At 40.9% G+C, this 23276-nt stretch overlaps 1 protein-coding gene across 5 annotated transcripts in view; it reads left to right on the plus strand.

The window, feature by feature from the left end:
- The window catches only part of LOC138763615 (protein YIPF1-like), a 24245-nt gene extending 1265 nt beyond the window's left edge, over positions 1 to 22980 (plus strand). For 3 of the 5 annotated variants that reach the window (XM_069938075.1, XM_069938074.1, XM_069938076.1), the window contains exons 3-10: positions 839 to 1002; positions 6511 to 6591; positions 7019 to 7106; positions 8487 to 8603; positions 15386 to 15552; positions 17297 to 17479; positions 18544 to 18656; positions 22258 to 22980. In XM_069938075.1, the coding sequence (XP_069794176.1) occupies positions 839 to 1002; positions 6511 to 6591; positions 7019 to 7106; positions 8487 to 8603; positions 15386 to 15552; positions 17297 to 17479; positions 18544 to 18648 (905 nt within the window). In that variant the 3' untranslated portion in view covers positions 18649 to 18656; positions 22258 to 22980. Of the gene's footprint in view, positions 1 to 838; positions 1003 to 6510; positions 6592 to 7018; positions 7107 to 8486; positions 8604 to 15385; positions 15553 to 17296; positions 17480 to 18543; positions 18657 to 20843; positions 21851 to 22257 lie in introns of those variants that run through there. The other 2 variants (XM_069938078.1, XM_069938077.1) reach the window with 2 other exon arrangements.
- Positions 22981 to 23276: the final 296 nt, after the last annotated feature.

Below are 23276 nucleotides of genomic sequence, written 5' to 3' on the forward strand. Positions count from 1 at the left end.
ACAATGGTATTGAGCTCACTCAGATGACATAAAGTACCTTCTAAAACTTTTAAGCTAATTTGTTTCAATAGTCTTCCTTCCTAGGAAACAATTCTACCTTTATGCTGCTAATTTTGAAATATTTGAACTTATCAGCATGAAATGATATGATCAACATTATCAATTTTCTTCCATTCCTCCATCATCCTTTTGCTCACACTGACATTGCTCAATTTGCTGAGTTGTCCCAGCAGATTGTTTATCCTGTTATGAATCTTCATTTATTTTGAAAACTTTTAAACTAATGGATACATTGCAGACATCCCCCATACCTTTTGCTATTTTTGGCCACTTGATTTTTGGATCATAATCTCATCACTCTGTTCACTCCCTGCTCCCTCCACTGCCCCCCACAACTTTTAACAGACTATTTTTACTTGTTTTACAACTTGTATTTTAGTTTCTTCTGCAATATAGTGACTTACTATGTGGATGCAATATCAAGTCTCAAATTCAAATAATAAAAGTTTATTTAACTTGTTGTTAAATGCACAGGTGGCTTGAAGGCTTCTGATGAAATTAGCTGGTGTCCATTGGGTCAAGAACTATAACAGAGTTTATAAGAATGAGTTGATGTAGCTGTATACCACAATTAATTGTTTTTGTACAGTCCATGACTCCCTTTATGAATTTTGTGACTCATAGAGCTTCATTAATTTGCAACAACAATAGAGGTTCATTAATTAGCAACAATGCCCATTTGTACAGCTTTCACATAGATGAATTTTCCAGCAAAACTTAAGAGTATTCATATGGTTTTTAATACTTTATTTTTTCATTCATGTGTTGCTTAATGAAGAGTTTGATGATGCTACAAACCTGTTGGCAGCAAATCCTGATGCCACAACAATAAGCATTACAGATCCCAATGATAAACCTAAAAATCAGAGGGGTCCATCAGATGAGGTAGGAAGAGATGAGGATGAAGATTTACTGGGAAATGAAGACTCTGACAAGGCAGAGGTGAGCAATTTTGTACCAGTAATTGCTTTAGAAATTTAATTTCTGTTATGTTCCCCCAAAATAGAGAATTAGTATATTTCAATAATCAGTAGAATTTAAAAAAAAATGTTGTCGTCATGGGAAAATAAGTCCTTTATTGATTAACTTCAGTGTATCTTGACACTTAAGTCCTCAGTGAAGTTCCATATTGGAAATGGAATTGCTTCTAAACTTTTGTGGCCTTTCAGCAGTTTACTTTTTCATTTGGTTTCCTGGTGCTCCTTTTTGTACAACTGAATTCTTTGGCTTGGCTTTGCGGACGAAGATTTATGGAGGGGGTAAAAAGTCCACGTCAGCTGCAGGCTCGTTTGTGGCTGACAAGTCCAATGCGGGACAGGCAGACACGATTGCAGCGGTTGCAGGGGAAAATTGGTTGGTTGGGGTTGGGTGTTGGGTTTTTCCTCCTTTGCCTTTTGTCAGTGAGGTGGGCTCTGCGGTCTTCTTCAAAGGAGGTTGCTGCCCGCCAAACTGTGAGGCGCCAAGATGCACGGTTTGAGGCGTTATCAGCCCACTGGCGGTGGTCAATGTGGCAGGCACCAAGAGATTTCTTTAGGCAGTCCTTGTACCTTTTCTTTGGTGCACCTCTGTCACGGTGGCCAGTGGAGAGCTGGCCATATAACACGATCTTGGGAAGGCGATGGTCCTCCATTCTGGAGACGTGACCCATCCAGCGCAGCTGGATCTTCAGCAGCGTGGACTCGATGCTGTCGACCTCTGCCATCTCGAGTACTTCGACGTTAGGGATGTAAGCGCTCCAATGGATGTTGAGGATGGAGCGGAGACAACGCTGGTGGAAGCGTTCTAGGAGCCGTAGGTGGTGCCGGTAGAGGACCCATGATTCGGAGCCGAACAGGAGTGTGGTATGACAACGGCTCTGTATACGCTTATCTTTGTGAGGTTTTTCAGTTGGTTGTTTTTCCAGACTCTTTTGTGTAGTCTTCCAAAGGCGCTATTTGCCTTGGCGAGTCTGTTGTCTATCTCATTGTCGATCCTTGCATCTGATGAAATGGTGCAGCCGAGATAGGTAAACTGGTTGACCGTTTTGAGTTTTGTGTGCCCGATGGAGATGTGGGGGGGCTGGTAGTCATGGTGGGGAGCTGGCTGATGGAGGACCTCAGTTTTCTTCAGGCTGACTTCCAGGCCAAACATTTTGGCAGTTTCCGCAAAGCAGGACGTCAAGCGCTGAAGAACTGGCTCTGAATGGGCAACTAAAGCGGCATCGTCTGCAAAGAGTAGTTCACGGACAAAACTGCATGAGTTTTTCAAGCTTTGTTGGGACCAAGGTAAACTGCCTCAGGATCTTCGTGATGCCACCATCATCACCCTGTACAAAAACAAAGGCGAGAAATCAGACTGCTCAAACTACAGGGGAATCACGTTGCTCTCCATTGCAGGCAAAATCTTCGCTAGGATTCTACTAAATAGAATAATACCTAGTGTCACCGAGAATATTCTCCCAGAATCACAGTGCGGCTTTCGCGCAAACAGAGGAACCACTGACATGGTCTTTGCCCTCAGACAGCTCCAAGAAAAGTGCAGAGAACAAAACAAAGGACTCTACATCACCTTTGTTGACCTCACCAAAGCCTTCGACACCGTGAGCAGGAAAGGGCTTTGGCAAATACTAGAGCGCATCGGATGTCCCCCAAAGTTCCTCAACATGATTATCCAACTGCACGAAAACCAACAAGGTCGGGTCAGATACAGCAATGAGCTCTCTGAACCCTTCTCCATTAACAATGGCGTGAAGCAAGGCTGTGTTCTCGCACCAACCCTCTTTTCAATCTTCTTCAGCATGATGCTGAACCAAGCCATGAAAGACCCCAACAATGAAGACGCTGTTTACATCCGGTACCGCACGGATGGTAGTCTCTTCAATCTGAGGCGCCTGCAAGCTCACACCAAGTCACAAGAGAAACTTGTCCGTGAACTACTCTTTGCAGACGATGCCGCTTTAGTTACAACTGAATTATGATTCTTCTGTAAATTGACATAGGAAAATCTAAGGAAGGATTGCTTAGGGTGGAAGGGTTAGTGTAGCAGTTAGCAAGAGTCCTCCAAGATCATCTTCCAATCCAGAGTCCGAATGGTGGAGCAGGATGAGACATTTCTTCTTCCAAAAGGTTCACAAAGGGAGCTCTGTGATCCACACCCTTAAGGAAGAGAATGACTCAGTCACATCCTTGTAGACGAGCATTCAGAGGATTGGCAGATTCTTTTATGCCGGTCTGTTTGATGCTAAGGCTACAAATAGAATAGCTTCCCAAAACTTTCTGTCCTCTATCACGGATGTTTTAGACGACAGCATGAGGAAATGTCTGAATCGGCCAATTATTCTGGAGCTGATGGACTCCATCCATTCCTTTGGGTCGATTAAGACTCCCAGAAGTGATGGTCTTCTGGCTGAGTTGTTCCCAGCTCTGTGGGACTGGGTGGGCTCTGACCTGCTGGAAGTATACAACGCCATGCTCCTGGCAGAAAGCATGTCAGACTCCCATGAGGAAGGGCATCATCACCCTCATCTTCAAAATGAAGGGGGGAGGGGGAGGAGGAGGAGATCTGGAATTGGAGACCCATTTCATTGCTAAATATGGACTGCAAAATCCTGTCTAAGGCCATTGCCAATCAAGTCAAGTATGCCCTGGGGCAGGTGATCCACCCAGACCAGACCTGCACGGTTCCAGACAGGAAGATCTCTGACAACCTCGCGCTGCTCAGGGACACTATCACCAATGTGCTTGACGGTAGGGGTGGACATCTGCCTCGTCAGCTTAGAGCAGGAGAAGACTTTTAATCAAATATTGCACATGTACGTGATAGCCTCAATGGCCTTTGGGGAGAGAATCCAGAATTGGATTAAGCTGCTCTACACAGACATCTGTAGTGTAGTCCAAATCAATGGGTGGGAAATAGATAGCTTCCATATCAAGGTTGCCCACTGTCTCTAATCTATTTGTGTGCTGCATAGAGCCCTTTGTCAAATCCATCAGAAAGGATGAGGGCATAAGAGGAGTGATGTTACCAGGCAGTAAAGGCACTCAGTTTGAGGCCTCCCTGTATTTGGATGATGTCGTTGTCTTCTGTACAGATACACGATCAGTCTGGAGACTGACCAGCATATGTGGGTATTTTGAGTCTGCATCAGGTGCAAGGGTAAATTTGAAGAGTGAAAAGTAAATCCCAAAATTCTGTAGACACCGTGGTTGAAGTAAAAGCACAAAATGCTGGAGAAGCTCAGCAGGTCAAACAATGTCCTTTATCTAGCAAAAGTAAAGATACAGAACCGATATTTTGGATTTGAGCCCTTCATCAAACTATGAGAAAATGCTGGCGAGTGTCTGAACAAAAGGGTAGAAGGGGGTGGCAAAGGCAGGAGATGCTAGGTGAGAAAGGAGGGAGGGGACAGCAGCAGTAAGGGGGAGGGAGATGGTAGGTGTGGGTGAAAGAAGTAGAAAAACAGGAAAAGGGGGGAGGGGAAAGAAAAGGCAAGCAGGTTTAATGGAAAAAGGTAAAGATAATGTTCATGCCATGTGGGAGAGAGCCCATACGGAAGATAAGGTGTTGTTCCTCCAATCTGCAGGTGGTCAGGGTGGGAGAGTACATAAGGTCATGAACAGATGTATGAGCACGAGAGTGTGACCCCGAATTGAAATGGTCGCTCTGATTGTGAATGGAGCGGAGGTGCAGAGCAAAGTGATCTCCCAGTTATACTTTGATGAAGGGCTCAAATCCAAAATGTCAGTGTGTATCCTTGCCTTTGCTATATAAAGGACACTGATTGGCCTGATGAGCTTCTTCAGCGTTTTGTGTTTTTACTAGAAGAAGTGTGAGAATTACTCTTCGGTCCACCATCCCATTTACAGTCAGATCTTACTGTCTGAAGCTGCTGGGGATCTGGTTTGGAGGGGCTGAGGCATGCAACAAGAACTGGTCAGAGTGGATCACAAAAGTCCAACAAACATTGGGTCTGTGGGTGTGGTACTCCCTCATGATAACCTGGTCATCAGATGCAAGGTACTCTTGGTGCTGCTGTATGTTGTATGGGTGTGATCCATCCCCTGCATCTCTGCCCATTGCAGTTACCAGAACAGTTTTTAGAATCATTTGGGGGTCCAAAATGGATAGGGTCCGAAGGAGCAGCATGAACAAATCTTCAGAAAATGGGGGCAAGGGCATACCCAACATGGTGCTCATCCTGATGACCACCTTCATGTGTAACTGCATCAAAATGGGGATAAACCTAAGTACGAGGGCACCAAGTGCCACTATGTGCTGAGGTTCTACCTGTCTCAAGTGTTGTGAAAGGTGGGCCTAGGTTCGTTGCTGCACAATGACCCAGTTAGCTAGACTTTGCTACACCACCTATCCATTGTGGAAAAGTTTTTCTAGGACAATACCTTTAACTGCAAGGCCATCAGGCAGTGGTCACCACGGAACATCCTGCAGAAGCTGAGAGATGAGGACTCGATGGGATGGTTCACTGAGCAGACCGTCCAGGTCACCTGGTGAAATGCCTCATCGCCAGGGCTCACAAACAAGTACTAGGACTTGGCCTGGCTGGTAGTGAGAGGAGCCTTCCCAATGAGGTCTTTCTTGCCCAACCGGAACATCAACCTCCATGCACATTGTCCTCAGGACGCTTGGGGTGGAGTGGAGACTGTCACCTACTTCTTTGTTGAATGTAGATTCACAAATTGTGTGTGGCGAAGGATGCAGGGGACTTTGTCACAGTTCATACTCCGCGGTAATATGACAGAGGATTCTCTGATCTATGGACTATTCCCAGGGACATACTCTGAGTTCGATATCCAGAATTGCTGGAAGACCATCATCTCGGTGAAAGACACCCTTTGGTTGGCCTGAAACCTGTTGGTCTTTCAGCATACTGAGGTGTCGGTCCGGGAATGCTGCTGACTGCAGGCTGAAGGAGGACATGCTGAGGCTTGGTGCAGCTAACGTGAGGGTGCGGTGGGGAAGGACCACAGTCTAGCATCCTGGCATTACCGGCACTGAGGGGCTGAGACTGAGGTAGTGAGAAAGAGCAAGGTGCCACGTGATGGTAGCAAAGTATTATGAGAAGAATGTAATATGTACAATGCTGACTATATATCAATATGATTGACATTATGAATGTAAAGAGTCTTGAATAGTTTTTCTTGTAAATAATTTATTGTGAACAAAGTATATTTTTGGGAAAAAAACAGTTAGCACAACGTTGCAGCGTCAGCAATCAGGGCTGAGGTTCAAATTCCACACTGTCTGTAAGGAGTTTGTGTGTGGGTTTTCCATGGAAATTTTATTTTAATTGTAGCATCAGTCCTGGTGTGTAGCAACCATTGCATTACTTGATTTTTTAAAAATAGCATTTCCTGAAACTGAATTTTCTTATTTATAGTTTGTAAAGAAAAGCTCATTACAATTAGACTACTTGTGATCAAGTTTGTGATTAACATTTGTTGTTGTTCTTAGTTACTTGCAGGACAAAAGAAGAGTTCCCCCTTTTGGACTTTTGAATATTATCAAACATTTTTTGATGTTGACACTTTCCAGGTATGAACGGGATTAATTTCCTTCACCATATTTAATTCTTCCATAATGGTAATAAAAATAGGAACATTTGAAATATTTTTCACGCTTCCATTTTGCCCATCAGGTTATATTATGTCTTGAATTCTGTGTGACACCAAATTTCTGGTAATGAGTGGCAACAGATTTTGCACCATATCAGACAGCAGAATCTTATCCTGTTTTATCTCTTGAAGACGTACAAGAATATTGAAATAGTCACTCAACAAGAAACATAATCCAAGCCTGTTTGCTTCTCCATTCTGGCACAAGCTGCTACATTCAAACTTGTTCCCCAATGATCATTGTGCTCTATTTTAACCTGGCTAACAAATTAATGAAAAAGTTGAAAACTTTGACATCGACCATTATTTAAATTAAGGTAAACCAATTTTTCCTCTCTGTGTAATAGGTTTTGGACAGAATAAAAGGTTCCCTTTTACCACTTCCTGGCAAAAACTTTGTAAGATTATATATCCGCAGCAATCCAGATCTTTATGGTAAGTACATGACTAATTGTAGTTATTGGAAAAATTGTTTTTAAAGTTATCCCTTATTGGAATGTCAATTTTCCTTTCAATTTCAATCCATTCTCTAAAATATAAAAACATTTTTTTCTAAATTAAGAACCTAGAAAGAATACAAGAAAAATACATTTTTTAAAATATTGTCTTGAAATAAAATTTAAACCGGGAAGCAGCAATATATTTCTCCAATATTAAAACTTGTTTCTGCTGCTTCCCTGGTTTATGAGTGCAAAGGTTAACATGGAGCTCTGTAGTTGAGGACACTCCTCGATTTCATCCTGACTTTGCTCAATTATTTTGATTGCAATTAGAGCAAGAGAAGAGATTGTGGATTTGGCATTGTGTCCTGAATTAGAGAATGCCATAAATTATACAAGTATAGAAAATGTTGGGTGTAGAGGACATTCACCAGAATGTTGCCTAGATTGGAGGAACCTAGTAATGCGGAGAGATTAGACAGACTGCTTGTTTCCCTGGAGTAAAGGATGCTGAGGGGTAATTTGATAGAGATATATAAAATTATGGGAGGTAAATAGAATCTTTTTCCCATGGTAAGGGTATCAAAAACAACACGGCAGAGGTTTAAGGTGTTTTAAAGGGGAAAAGATTTTTTAATGCAGATAGTATTTGATAGATGGAGAGATGGTGGAAACACATACAATTACCTACATTTCAGACTAATTTAGAAAGTACTTGAATAAGCAAGGTATGGAAAGCTATGGACCTAAAGAGTAAAATGGAATTGGTGTGGTGGGCAAAAAATATAATGGTTCAAAAGGCAAGTTTCTGTGCTATACTTCAAACAATAGCCCAAGGTATTTGAGAGGAATAAATTAAGGAGAGAGATGATAACTGAAATGAAGGGGAAGGTAATAAGATTTGAGGTGAAAGTACAGAGCGTTGGATCTAATTAGCCAGTGGATGCCTATTAATGAATGGATTAAGAATATCAGGGATAAACAAATGACCGGAATTGTTGTCAGATGGAGTTCAGTGGGGGCTGAATATGGCAGGGAAGAAAATGTCATTGAGTGAACTTGGGGGAAGTAAAAATTAGAGGCAAAAATAAAATGTTTTCATCTGTTACATAGTTTTTCTTCCTAACTGAAAATGTTGAATTAAAATGTATTGTGAGGTGCAGAATTGTAGTCTGTTATATTGAATCAATTTTGGTATGAACCAATATTGAAAATGTATAGTGATTATTTTAGAGAAAATCTATTTACTATGTAAAATATTGAAAATTAAAGAACTTCCGCTATATTTTTGAAAATAAAAGATCATAAATATGTAACTGTTTTTTGGAATATGGAAAATAATAAGAGCTTGATTTTTGAAATTTGTCTTGTTCAGGTCCATTCTGGATTTGTGCCACTCTGGTGTTTGCTATAGCAATAAGTGGAAACCTTGCCAATTTCTTGACACATCGTGGCCAGAGTGGTTATCGTTATGTACCCGAGTTCCATAAAGGTAAAGGGAAAGTACTTCTTTTGTATAGAAATATGATTGAGTTAATATATATCCTTTTATATGGACAAAAAAAATTAAAAGATCAACACACTGTCCCATTGAATAATGATAAGTTGTTCTCTACTTCCAATGTTTTGACAGTTTCCATTATGACATGATACATATTTTTGCAGTGAGACTGATCATATCTGCCACATTGTGTACATTTCTCAGTGATAGTCTCACAGCAGAATTAGTGCAGGTCAAGATGCAGTGTCTCAGGTATGCTGTCAGTCGTCAACAAAACCTAATTACATTTTCATTTATAAATCCTACAATAACCCAAAATATGCTAACAGCATATGGTGATAGCAGTATACAGTTTTAATGGGGGGAAATCCCTTGGAAACTGATAAGTAGATGGCATAAAATCATAATATGAATGCTGCATTAATGGAATCAAAATCCAATTAGCTTTCTTGTGTCTTATAGAAAATATCTGAAAATTATTTTTAAAAGGACACAGGATACATTCTGAAAACCAAGAGCTGGATACTGAGTTCATTGTCCCTCTGGTTGCCAAAAATTGCAGCAAGATCTTGATCAGTCAGTCAGATAGGGAGGGGAAGGGTAGATGGAATTTAACAAGATAAATATGAAGTATTGCATTTTGGGAAGTCTAACATGCACAGGACCTGCACAATATTGCAGTTGTATGAGATGTTGGTGAGGTGCCATTTTGAGCATTTGTTTTTTTTTGGTCACTGTGCTATCAGAAATATGTTGTTAAGCTGGAGATAGCATAGAGAAGATTTACAAGGATGTTCCCAAGGCTCGGGGGCTTGAACTATAGGAAGAGGTTGAGCAGGCTAGGGGCTTTATTCTTTGGAGTGCAGGAGGATGAAGGGTGATCTCACAGAGGTTTACAAAATCATGAGAGGAATAGATCGGGTGAACGCACAGATGCTTTTGCTCAGAGTAGGGGAATCGGTAACCAGAGAAATTAGGTTTAAGGTGAGGGGGGAATGATTTAGTGTTAACCTGAGGGATAACTTTTTTTAGACAGAAGGTGGTGAGTGTATGGTCTGGGCTGCAGGAAGAAGTGGTTGAGGCTGGTATTATTGCAATGTTTAAGAAACATTTGGATGGTTACATGGATAGGATAGGCTTAGAAGGATATAGGCCAAACACAGGCAGATGGTACTAGCAAGGTTGGGAATTTTGGTTAGTGTGGGCAAGTTGGGCTGAAGGTCCTGTTTCCATGTCACTTATCTACTTTCTTCACAATTATATATAAGGCACTAATAATCTGTTGAAGACTTTTTGCTCCTGCCGTTCTCTCCTTCTGGTTGTACCTACATTATTTTCTTATGAAATAAATAGAATTAAGAGTTAAATTAGAATTAAAGTTATCATCTGAAAATGAGCAACATCTGAACACATTTTGCTTTGTGTTGCTTTGTTTAGACGGTGAACTGAATCTTGCAGGCTGTGGTAAGCAGCTTTCTTAGGTTGCCCATCTTCAGACATGTGGAGCTGACAACTTTGAGCATTCTATTCTCCATTTTGCTTCTGTCAAAGCTTGTCAAAAATGTCTTCGAGGCAGGACCTTGCACAAGTCCAGAAGTAAAGTCATAACAACAAACTGCCTTGAGGGTGCAAAGGGCCAGCAAGATGGCCCAGCTACACATGGCCTGAACCAGTATAGTTGTTTGAGAACAATGGGCAGAAAATGTGGTCCAGTATATTTTGCAATATATGTGATGCACGATCAATTACTCAAAGACTGAAGTTGCCGAGACTGAAGGCTTTTATTTACAAGAGATGGACAGTATCCCTGTGCTGGTCATTCACACTGACCCAGACTCAAACTGTGGGAAGGCTTGTGACATGACAGCCTTTATGGGGGGAGAAAAGTGGAGGAGTCACGATCCGGCCATTGAGAGCAAGGTCAACTAGGAAAGGTATGACATTTAGAGATGGCATACAAATGTACACAATAGTGGTTTCACTACATTCACCCCTTCTTTTTAAAAGGAAGTCCTGGATGGGGGGGGAAGGTGTGTGGTTATCCACCCCTCCTAAGTTCAGTTGGTCTGGCAGTCTTTTTTGGCATTGTGACTGGTGAGTCCCCATCCAGGGGTCTGTGATAGCCTTTGCGGTTTTGGCTGGTCCATCCTGCTTGGCCTGGCTGGAGTGCTTGGCTGAGTCAGGTGGGTTGTGGAGGGGGTGTGTGTGTCAACTGTCAGCTTGGCCAGGGTGGTGAGCATTGGAAGGTGGGCCCTGGAGAGCTGTGGCGGGGGGGGGGAGGGTGGGGTGGTTCAGATGCTCCCACATGTGTCAGGTGCTGGAGAGACACTGGGTCCTTGCACCCATCCGGGAAAGCCACATAGGCGTACTGTGGGTTCGTGTGGAGCAGCTGGACCCTCTCGACTAGAGGGTCAGACGTGTGTTTTTATGTCTATGGAGTATACCATCCCCGGGGACATCAGCCAGGTAGGTAAGGTGGTTCCTGACGCCGATCACTTGGGGAATAAAAAACATTCTCTTATGAGGTGTTTCGTTGGTGGCTGTACACAGGAGGGAGCGGATCGTCTGGAGGGCTTCTGCGAGAACCTCTTGCCAGTGGGGGGCAGGGAGGCCCTTGGACTTTAAGGCCAGTACTGCCTTCCAGACTGTGCTGTTCTTCTGCTGCACCTGGTGGTCTGGCTAGAGGTGATGCCCTTGGACAGCAAATATTGACACAGCTCGTCGCTCATGAAGGACGAATCCCTATCACTGTGGACATAGCAAGGGTATTTGATAATGGTGAACAGATTGTACAGAGTCTTTATGACGGTAGGTGCAGTCATGTCCAGGGAGGGGATGGCAAAGGGGAACTGTGAGTTCTCATCAATGATGTTGATGAAGTACATGTTGCAGTTCATGGAGGATAGGGGTACTTTGAAGTCCATGCTTAGACGTTCAATGAGGTGAGTAGCCTTAATCAGGTGTGTCCGGTCGGCCAGGTAGAAACGCGGTTTGCACTCTGCGCAGACCCAGGAATTTCTGGCTAGTGTCCTGATGTCCTCAGTGGAGTAGGGGAGATTACAGGCCTTGATGAAGGGGAAAAAAATGGGTGATCCCGGGGTGGCAGAGGTCATTGTGTATGTCTGGAGGTGGTCCATCTGCGCACTGACTTAAGTCCCCCAAGCCAGGGCATCCGAGGGCTGGTTGAGCTTTCTGGGCCAGTACTGTATGTCATAATTGTAGGTGGAGAGCACGATTCTACTCCAGAGAATTTTAACCATTTTTGATTTTCTCCCACTACTGGTTGTTGAACATGAAGGCGACTGCCTGTTGGTCGATCAGTAGGGTAAAATGCTTACTGGCGAGAGAATGTCTCCAGTGCCATACCACTTCAACGATAGTCTGGGCCTCCTTCTTGATGGAAGAGTGTTGGATCTCGAGGCCCTAGGAGGTGCGTGAAAAAGTGCTACTAGCCTGCCCATCTGGTTAAGTCTGGCAGTCAGGGCAAAGTCGGATGCATTGCTGTCCACCTGGAACAGGATGGATTCATCCACTGCGTGCATCGCAGCCTTTTCAATGTCAGCTTTGATACGGTTGAATGCCTCACAGGCTTCTGCCAACAGGGAAACCAGTGGCCCTGATGAGGGGCCAGGCCTTCTCCGCGTAGCTGGAGATGCACTGAGTGTAATAAGAGAAAAACCCCAGCCACCTTTCAAGGCCTTGGGCTCTCCAGGGGCCTGTACACTGTTCTGTCACCCCCATCAGTGAGGAGGTGTCTCACCTCTGACCATAAATGCCCTGTCCCCGGCACTATATCGCTGACTTTTAGTGGCAACGGGCTTACAGTCAGGGTGAGATTGGTGAACTGGGGTGGAGGAGAGATCTGAAGCGTGGAGAGATCCCATGTTGGACACGATGATTGGGTTTGGGGCTGATGGTTGGCCATGTGGTTGGAGGAGGGCGGATGGTTTAAAAACTGCTCATTACAGACCATGAGGGGAGGATGGCGCCCAACATGCTCTTCATGTTACACTGGAAATCTAATCCCAGTAGGATGGGTGCACATAGCTGTGGCAGTACAAGGAGTTTAAAGTCCCAGTATACCATGCTCCAGACAGTCAGTGTTACTGTCCAACTGCCACAAGTCTTTGCCGAGTGAGATTTGGATGTCATGGAGATCCGGTGGCTCATGGGCTTCACCCCGAGGAATAGTGCTGTACAATATCTGGGTGAATAAAGCTTTCTGTGCTTCCACTGTTGAATAGACAAGCGGTGGGACAGCCATTTACCTGGATGTCCATCATGGACCTGGAGAGTTAATAAGATCTGTCCTGATTGAGGGTTTCCAATGCCAGCATCAGTTTGTCTTCTGAGGAGTTCTATTGGCTGCTCGCAGCCCCCATGGTACGCACGCAGTCCTGTCATAGTTTGCTGGAAGAGAAGGGGAAGAAGACAGAAGTGATAGCATCGCAGGCGGTGGTCTTCATGGTGCATGTGTGTGGTTGTCCCAGGTCCATGGAAGTGACGGTGGACGTGATGGCTGCCCCCACTTGCACGTGGCGCTGCTGGAACTTGGGATTGGTTTGGACTTGCAGAGCTTCACAAAGTGTCCTTCCCACAGTTGGAGCATGTGTGGTCCCTGCCAGGACAGTGTTTCCTCGGGTGCTTAGCCTGCCTGTAGAAGTAGCACTTCGGGTGGTCACTAATGGCAGTTGTGGTCAGTTCAGAGTGGGAGGAGGCTTGCAATCCCACCTCCCAAGATGGCAGCTCCCATGTTCACCACGAGGCAGCCACGTGTTCACTGGAGAAGTTTTGGATGGCTACCTCGAGAGTGTTCACCATTTTGATGGTTTGAGGTATGCTCATTTGTCTTTGTTTGAGTAGCCTCTGCCACATGCAGTTGGAGCGGATGCCTGTTATACAGGCGTCTCTGATCAGTAGCTGTGTGTGGTGTTCTGCACTTACAGCCTGACAGTTTTGCAGTCCTTTGCAAGCTCCTGCAGTGCTCTGATTAAGTCGTTGAAAGTTTTCCCCCAATTGCTGCCTGCGTGAGTGGAGTACATACCATGCGTAGACCTCGTTCACCTGGACTTTATACTGATCCTTCAGGGAGTCCATTGCAGCTCAGTACGTCTGGCAGTCCCAGACCATCTGGTAGACCCTGTGTCTGATATACGAGTACAGCAGATGGAGCTTGTCCTTGTTATCCTGGATAGCTGCTGTGGAGGCTGTGAGGAACTTTTTGAAACAGCAGTGCCATAGCACAAACTTGTTGGCTGCCTCAAGTTCTCTTGGGTCGATTTCCAGGCGATCCAACTTCACTGTAATTGTTATATGGTTATGTACTTGTCCATGTTCCGAAAAAAATCTTGTAAATAAAATTGATGCACGATCAATTACAGGAAGACTGGAGTTGCTGAGACTGAAGGCTTTTATATTACTAGAGATGGACAGCATCCCTGTGTTGGTCGCTCTCACTGACCCGGATTCGAACTTGGGGCAGGCTTGTGGCATGACGGCCTTTATGGGAGATAAAGGGGGAGGAGTCATGAGCCGGCCAGTGAGAGCAGGGTCAACAAGGAAAGGCCATGACATTTACATATGGCATATAAATATATACAATAGTGGTTTCACCACAATATGATTGAGGTTGGTATAATTTCGCCTCTTATTCATAAAGTCTAAAATATTATTGATTGATTTTTATACTTTTGGTATTTATTCTTGAATGTGTTGAGGAAGTATCATTCATCTGCAATTCATAAGATGTGCAAATTCACAATTTAGAAGAAGCTTCGGGCATGTGAATTTTCCACATTTCCATGGATTTCCACATTTTTCAAATCCAGTTCTGCATTTTTAAAATCCACTTCCGTGTTTTTAAAATCCACCTTCGTATTTTATCAGTACCTTCCCTGCCTTCTCTGACACCCTCTGCTTGTTCCGTGTGATGATAGGATCTTGCTCTGTCGACTTTGGCTGCCACATTTCATGCAGTAGCACAGTGGTGGCACATCCCCATGCACCCCCTCCCCATTGCAAAGAGTTTCCAAATTGTTTGCAATGCTATACCACTTATGCCAGTGGTGCTCCCTCGTGTTTTAACCATAGCTCGAAAACCACGTGTGAAGAAATGATTGGGAAAGACTAATTGCTTTTAAGGTTAGCTGAAGAAAACCCCTGAGTAACAGATGGTTGCGGATTGGGCAGGGCTCTACCTGGTGACTGAGGACAGGTTGGACATGGGTTCTACCTGGGGATTGGGTGCAGATTGGATAGGGCTAATGCCTGGTGATTGAGGACAGGTTGGGCAGGGGTGCTGCCTGGGGATTGGATGTGTTGGGCAAGGGCACTGCTTGGCATGCTGGGTGTTAGTTATGGGCAAATACTGCTTAGAGTCAGGAGAACCAGACATTCTGGTTTGACCATAGGTCTAGCAGGTAGTGCCTGGTGATGTGGAAGGGGCTTGGAGTCTGGGTACAGAAGATGGTAGTGTCTGTCTGATAGACTGTGCTCAGTGTAAAAAAATAAACAATTGATTTTGTTTAAAATGACTCATTTTTTAATGGCTTAAATCTGGTAATTTTTTTGTACATTTTCAAAAAATTTTCAAATAGGGGCCACTGTGTGCCTCGCACAAGCACTCAGCTCTTTCCCATTTTTTTTTGACCTCACACATTCCTGAAGCATAAAACATCCACTGACTGCATTACAAATATTTCCTTTTTGATTTCTCAATGCTTTTTAAAAAATGTACAGTAAACTATTCAGCATAACTTTGTTTTTGTTTGTAGTGTCCATTGCAGCTACAGCAATCTATACATATGCCTGGCTCATTCCTCTTGGACTCTGGGGCTTTCTGATGTGGAGAAACAATAAAGTGATGAACATTGTTTCTTATTCATTCCTGGAGATAGTGTGTGTCTATGGATACTCACTGTTTATTTACATTCCTACTGCAGTAAGTATGGGATTGTTTTTGAACTTGGGTTAAATTCATTGGGGTGGTGGAGCACTTGAGGAAAGTATATGTAGAAAAACCCATTTGAAATTTAGGGGGAATAGGAAAGTTTAACTTTAGAAGATCATGTCATAATATCAATAGAGTAAAGCAGTAAGAATTGTTAGCTTACTGATTTTGGGTTAATGATGACGCGACATTCTTGGATCCAGTTTTGCTATTCATTGTTGAAGATGATTATGACCTGTCTGAGAGATGAACCGGTGCGGACTTGAAAGGCCGACATGGCCTGTTTCCGCTCCGTAAATGGTTATGTGGTTATGAAATGTTTGCTGAGGTGATTTAAATTATAGCTGGGATTAGAAATTCCTGGAGAAACTTCACCAGCCAGTTTTAGTGGTTTTGTTGTAGTTTGTAATAGACCTCTGATATTAGGCTGCCTGATGCTTGGAAAACAATAGATAGATGATTCAAAGATTACAGAAACATGTGCATCTGAATTTGGAGTGTTAATCCATGCTGTTTGTAAATTTTTAAAGAGAAAAATAAAGTGCAATTGATATTATTTTAATTCAGACTGCAGACAAATAAATATAGGAGGTAAGGAGCAGGAATAAATTTAGGATTCTTGTTGAAGACCTACATCAAGAACCTCTTATGAAGCATCACAATACTGATTTTTGAGGTGATATTTTTTTAGAAATGTAGCTCTGACCTTTTCAGAGGTACCCTTGTGAAAACAGTTTTATCGCACTATTTTTTCCATCATTTCTGGCCACTGCAAATTGAATGTGTTAATCAGTCATTCTTTGCATGAGATGATGTAATCTTGCAGTCACATAAAAAGCTGGAAACAGGCTCTTTAGTCTTCTGGGTCCCATTTCATTCTTTCCCCTCTTCCCTTCCCCCCCAATCCCATTACTTATAACCATATAACCGTTTACAGCATGGAAACAGGCCATGTCGGCCCTTCAAGTCCGTACCGGTTCACTTGAACAACTCCACTAGTTCCTCCGCAAACTCCTGAGGAAGTAGAGGCTTTCTTCATGATGCTATTGGTGTGTTGGTTCCTTTCTCCCACATGTGAATTGAATTATGTAATGTTCAGAGCACAATTTTAATTGCTGAGATAAATTAGATCTCAGATCCTGACTATATTTAGTCACTTGCATCACTTGATCAGCAGTTTCCTAATTTATTAAAGACATTTGACTTTGTTCCATTCCAGTGCTGGTTGCCTTTAAATTGTGTAATTGCCAGCTTCAGCTATTCTCTGTGCCCTATCCATGGCCCCTTACTCAAACTTCCCTGAGCTTTCTTTAATCCTCTACATTTAATCCTCTTATAAGTGCGTGAATGTCTTAGTTTAGGCCGTTTCTTTTCTTTTCAGTAGCATTGAGGTTCCTGGCGTAGACCTATGACCAAAACCATTATCAACACTGCAATGCCCTTTTGACATGCCTATGCTGACATGAAGGAATTCTACATCATGTATTCAAAGTTAGGACTTGGTTCTTGCGGCAAATAAGGATGATTAAGTATTAAGACAGTTCTATCAACTAAATTTTAGATAAAGGTAGGAATTGCATGAGTGGAGTCCAAGCCAAACAGTTAACACTCTGTGTTTTCCAGAGCTTAAAGCTGGTTCACAGTAGGTGAACAATAAACCTACAATTTCAGACAAGGATGGACACTGTAGATCTGGTGTAAACTTGTAACACTTTCTGTTCTTTCTACATTGCAGATGCTATGGATTATCCCAAGTGAGATAGTTCGTTGGCTAACAATAGTATTGGCCATGTGTCTTTCGGGCACTGTACTAGTGATGACCTTTTGGCCAGCGATCCGGGATGATAACCGGAGAATTGCCATATCAACGATTGTGGTTATTGTGATCCTTCATGCCCTACTTGCAGTTGGCTGTAAGGTGCATATGAATTTATAATTCAGATCGCAGACCTAAAATGTTAACTGTTTCTCTACCCATAAATCCTGCCTAATCTGCTGAGTTCAGCAGTTTTTGTTCATTTTTAATGTACTGCTATTTTCTTCTTGGAACTGGATGATAATAGTAACTTTTGAAAAAAGATTTATTACACTACTTAGTTCTGCTTTGTCAGTTTTTTCATGGAATTCCACTTGGAGAAAGTTATAAATCATGATTAATTTTAGTCTTGTTAATTTTCCTTAACTATAAATTCACTGAGTCATTTCCATCATCTCTATCGAAGTAATAGATTCCAATAAGTATAATTTCCCCATACTTGAACTGATTTAGAAAGCCAAAAGCTGATTCAACTACTGAGCAATTAGATTTTTTAGACATACAACACGAGCCCATGCAACCAATTACACCCAATTGACCCACACCCCCAGTACATTTTGAAGGGTGGGAGGAAACCAGAGCCCCCGGAGAAAATCCACACAGAAATTGGAAGAATGTACAAACTCCTTACAGACAGTGCAGGATTTGAACCCAGGTCCCAATGGCTGGCGCTGTAACAGTCTATGCTAACCGTGTCACTCCAAAGTTTGAAGAGAAATGGAATGTAGTCTACAGTTTGGAAGAATTTCCACATTCTCATTCCATCTTTTGAAAGTGTTGTGTTTCTTATAATTTAAATAAATATATAGTTTATTTGTTGGACTTAATTTCAAATGACCAGCATTCTTGGCCATGAAGCTGTTCAGATTTTTAAAAGCATATTGGAATTCCTTTTATCCAAATGCTATCTTATTTCTTGTATCGTTCCAGCTTTTACTATTCTCCATTTATGTTTTCTGATTTTACAAGTCATTGATTTATTTATATTTTATTCTGTTTTTGCATGATAATCTGTATCTTTAAGTGAAAAATATTCCGAACTCAATTTTTGCTTTTCTATTAAAATCTAATCATCCATTTGCATATCTCTCGCGTATATTCTCTTGGAAATAACTTTAAAATATAATTAAACTTGATATTAAAATTATTTTATTTTTATACCCCAGGCCTATTTCTTTGATCCACCAGAAAAAGTCAAACTTCCTCCTCTTATCTCCACAACCATTACTCCAAATCGTAATGGAACTCTTCTCGCAATCCACAGTACATAACTTGTCAGGTGAGTATTTCCAAGGAAGGAAGAAAGGATTGGTATGAAAAACAGAATTGTGATATCCCAATTTAGATTATAATTGTTTTAACTTCAGTGAATTTTAGATTCCAAAAACTGGCTCGTGTACTTTTGATTACACACCTATGCAGAAGAGAAAGTCCTGGGACATTCCCCAAAATTGTGCAAATTAATCTCAAACCTATGTAGAGTTATAGTGACTGCATTTTAATGGGCCTTCAAGAACTACATTTATGTAATGGTTAAATTATATTCCTAGAAGTTAGAGATGTGGACCATATGGTACAGAGAATCAGAGACATCAGTCTGAATCATACTAGTTGGAGTCGGACGCATTTCACCAGTGCTGGAGAAACTCAGTGGGTCAACCAGCATCCATAGGATGCTCTTCTATTTTTCCTATGGCTGCTGTGTCATCAGCACTTTTGTGTACTGCATGGCAGCTAGGGAATTAAAATCTGTAATACCAAATAGGTATTAACAAAAAAAAACATGAAACCACTCGATTATCATTTAACAATGATGCTCTTCTGGGAAGGAAACCTCATCCTTGCCTGATTAGGCCAGGGTGAGATTCCAGACCCCTCTAAGGTGGTTGATTCTTTACCAAGTCCTCTATTCCAGACGATGATTGCTGACATTACTACTGATATCCATGTCTCTTGAAGAGATAAATAAACAGAAAATATCTTGGACCTGAAAGGTAGGGAATTATATCAGATAATGTCTCTAATTTTGGCGAAAATGTGTGATTTGGTGAGTGCTAGATGAGGACAGGGAAGGTTGGACTTTGATGCACTTAGGAGGAGAATTTCTTGCTCTTTGTAGAATCCTACACTAGCACTTTCACAAAAGTTTGGAACTAAAATTTGATATGCTTTAAGTTTTAACACATTCAATGTACTTGCATTCTAAAAATGGATCAGTTTACTAATTTTTAAAAACAAAATTATTGCAGTTATTACAGTTGTCCACTGTGATGAAATGGGTGAATTAATACCACTGTATTTTTACCTTTTTTTGCTTATTAAATTTTATATGTCTAGAATTTAATATGAGGAGTGGAAGAATGTGTATTACAAATGATTTATTATTGGGAGCAATAGGCTAACTGACCCTTTGAATCTGTTCGGCATTAATTAAGATGTGTTTGATCTGATATTGGTCTCCATTTCAATTTTATTTCCTTTTGTATAATCCTTAATTTCCATAAAAAACAAAAATCTGTCTGCTCTGGCTTTGACTATATTGAATCTCCATAACTCCACGGGGTAAAGAATATCAAAGAAAGTTTAAAAAAAATCCATCATGTCTTTATTAATTAACTCCCTTATTTCAATACTTTGTCCCTTTCCTTAGTTATAGATTCCATCAAGTGGAATGCCCTCTTGTCAAGCCTTTTCAGTATCTTTTATGTTTTAATAAGATCACCTTGCTTACTTCTAAATGTTGAGTGTAGGCCCAAATTGCTTAATATTTTCAATTGAGTCAACTCCTTATACCTGGAACCAACTGTCTATTTCCTCAATTCCCCAATCATTTGGATGAACTACTCTCTTTTTATAAACTCTTGAAGCCTTTACTGTTTTCTCACTCTATTTCTCAAACAAAGATGGGGTACTACAAATTTTTGTAACAGTTTCTACCTTTCCTTTTTTGATACTACCCTCTAATTAGTAACAGATAAATTGTCCTTTTGAATCTTAATTGTTGAATCTTGTTGAGAATTCTGAAATATCTGCCAACTGTTAACCTATTTTCAGACTTCATTTTTATCATTTCTGCTGGTTTTTATTTGGGTCTGAAATCAGCAGAAATTATCTCACTCTCAAACAAATCATAACTTTCTATATGTGATATTATTCATTAATCCTGCCTCATTTCACATGAGCAAATCTAAAATAACCCAGACTGCTTGGTTTCACAAATTGTTATTCTTCATAACTGTCTGTGGATTTATCCTCAAGGGTATCTTTTCTAACTAGATTTGTCCAATTTATAGTAAGGGCTGTGGTTATGATTTCTGAACCAAAATCATATCTCACAGCAATATTGAGTTTCTCCTTTATTGTCATATCTACTCCAACTCCTTTCCTTGTCAATATTTTTAAAAATGTTAAGAATAGGAGAATCTGATACTACCCTATATCGTAATTTTTCCCATTTTCCCTGCAGTTCCAACATTTCTCTTCAAGAACCTTGTGCCTTTTGGATAAGTGCAAAGTCGGAGGCCCTTCCAAAATTATTTTCTGGATCTCCTATCTCCCTCACTCTCTACTTTGACCACTGACACAACAATTAAACTAAAGATTATAACCAGCCCCAATAAACAATGTCCAGGTAATTTTCTGCCTCGTTGAAGTTCAAGTTCATCAACTTTGCCACAGATTTGCCTCTATTGATCTAATTTCTCTTATAGTTCTAATGTGATAAATTAATAATATATCACTTGCCTTGGGATCATAAATCATAATTTTTCTAATTAATAAATACCCTTTCTAAGTAACTATCATAATTTAGTTAATATCCCAATGTCAAGGCATCAAATTGGTACCCTTTGCACTACATTATGACTTGATGCCTTTTAAGATAGATGGGGGAAAAGGTCAATAATACATAATCCAATTACTTTTCTGCCTTGTGCAGTCATACTTCAGTTATTTCCCCTCTCTTTCCAATTCTTGTTTAGGTTTTATGCTGTTGGTGCTTTTTATTAACTTTTTTCTTAAATACAAAAATTAAATCCTTCACCTATAATCACAAAAAATTGTACTCTGGACTCAACACTGTTGTATGTGCTGAGTACTCAAAACATTAAAGCTTTCACGGAAGAATTGTAAAAACATTACCCTCCTAATTCACCCCTCCATTGGTGGGGGAGTGGAGGGGGTCCATCCTATTCTAACGAGGGAAAGGTACAGAAAAAGGAAGGCAGCCTATGTGCTGTGACACAACAAACCCATAAACCCCAAATAGAAGTTTCATACCTTTTGTTGTGAGTGTTTTGGTTGGTGTTAAGTCTTCAATGTCAGAGAGAAGGGGAATAAAAAGAAACAAACTCCATGAGAAGTTTATATGAAATGCAAATAAAGTTGATAATGTTGATAATGATATTAATGATATTGACAATTGTTGGCGTTTGAGTGGAAAATTATAAATAAAATATTCAAAAAATGTAAAAACATTTTGCCATTAGTAAAATTGCCTAGCATAAAATTTAATTAACAAGAAAGATGAGGTATAATATATTTTTAGAAATATGATACAAAAATTAGGAACTGTATAAGATGGTTTTTCAGCAAGTCCATTTTATTTTGGCTCAGCTCTCAACAATCACTCACCATGTACCAGAGTACAGTTGTCACTGGCAATGTTCCAATGTTATTTATTTACTGAGTCAGTTTAAATAATGCTTGTGAGTTTATCTTGTCTGTTGTTTCCAGTGTAAAAAAAAAAGGTCTCCCCCTGATGACTTTGAAGATATTTATTGACATAATGTTTGAAATAATTAACTCATCTTTGATTTATCATAAACTGCTTGTTGCCACTTTGTCAATTCTTTGTGAAAAGTTTCTTTATTTTATTTTAGATTTGTCTACTGATGCCTTGGTATGTGAAAAGGGTTTTCAGACAAAACAGCCAGTGTAACATGGATTGTGTAGATAGACTACAAAGAAATATGTTGATTGTTAAACATTGTAGCTCCAAACCAATTAAATCAGTTTTTATGATTCTTGCATTGTAGCTGCTCTGATTTTACTGTTCTACTTTTACAATGTTTAATGAAATATGTATGTTACCAGATGTAAATATTTCTCACTTTGAAAATTTAATTTGGAAAACAATTGCTTGATTGTGATCTTTGGTAATAATCTTTAATATATATATTTGCTTGGTTATTTATGTTAGAAAATTATTAATTTTATGAAAGGCTTCAGTTTAATCAAAAATAAGCCAATTTACATTAGTTAATTATGTTTCATGATTTTGTGTAGAATTTGGCAAAAGGATGAAATTCAAGGTCTAGACAGATCCCTTGAGTGTGTGCACACTGCGTTCATAAGGAAATGTTACAGGTATTATAACAAGATGTTTAACCTACTACATGCAAAGGAAGTTTTGCCTATTTCTGGATGAAAGGTTTGATGCCTCCACTCAATCTTCCTTGCTTCCAGGAATGAACACAAAAATCATGTAGGATTAAAGAAGAAAAATCTGCAAAATGTATTTCTCCTTCATCTTACCGTGCTTCCCTTGCTTTGTTGGTGATTCAAAATAAAATGTAGAGCAAGATAAAATCCACAGTCATTAACCTTCCTGTAAACTTCCTTTCAATTTTTGATTTGATACTATTGATTGTCATGTAATAAAATAGACATGTTATATTACACAAAATTGCTTTAAGATTTGCCATGAGCACCTAGTGCCTGTGGATTAACTTCCAGTGCTCCTGCAAGTCTCTGCAGCCGCACAAGACTCCAGTTCAAACTACAGGTATCAGCAACCCGAGCCCAAATTCAAACCTCCAACACGATAAGGAAACCTTTAGCGCCCAGGGCTCTTCAGGAGCCCTTCTTGCCCTGAGCACCCTCATGTCTCCTGATTTCA

Source organism: Narcine bancroftii, chromosome 5, assembly GCF_036971445.1.
Source record: "Narcine bancroftii isolate sNarBan1 chromosome 5, sNarBan1.hap1, whole genome shotgun sequence".
NCBI lineage: Eukaryota > Metazoa > Chordata > Chondrichthyes > Torpediniformes > Narcinidae > Narcine > Narcine bancroftii.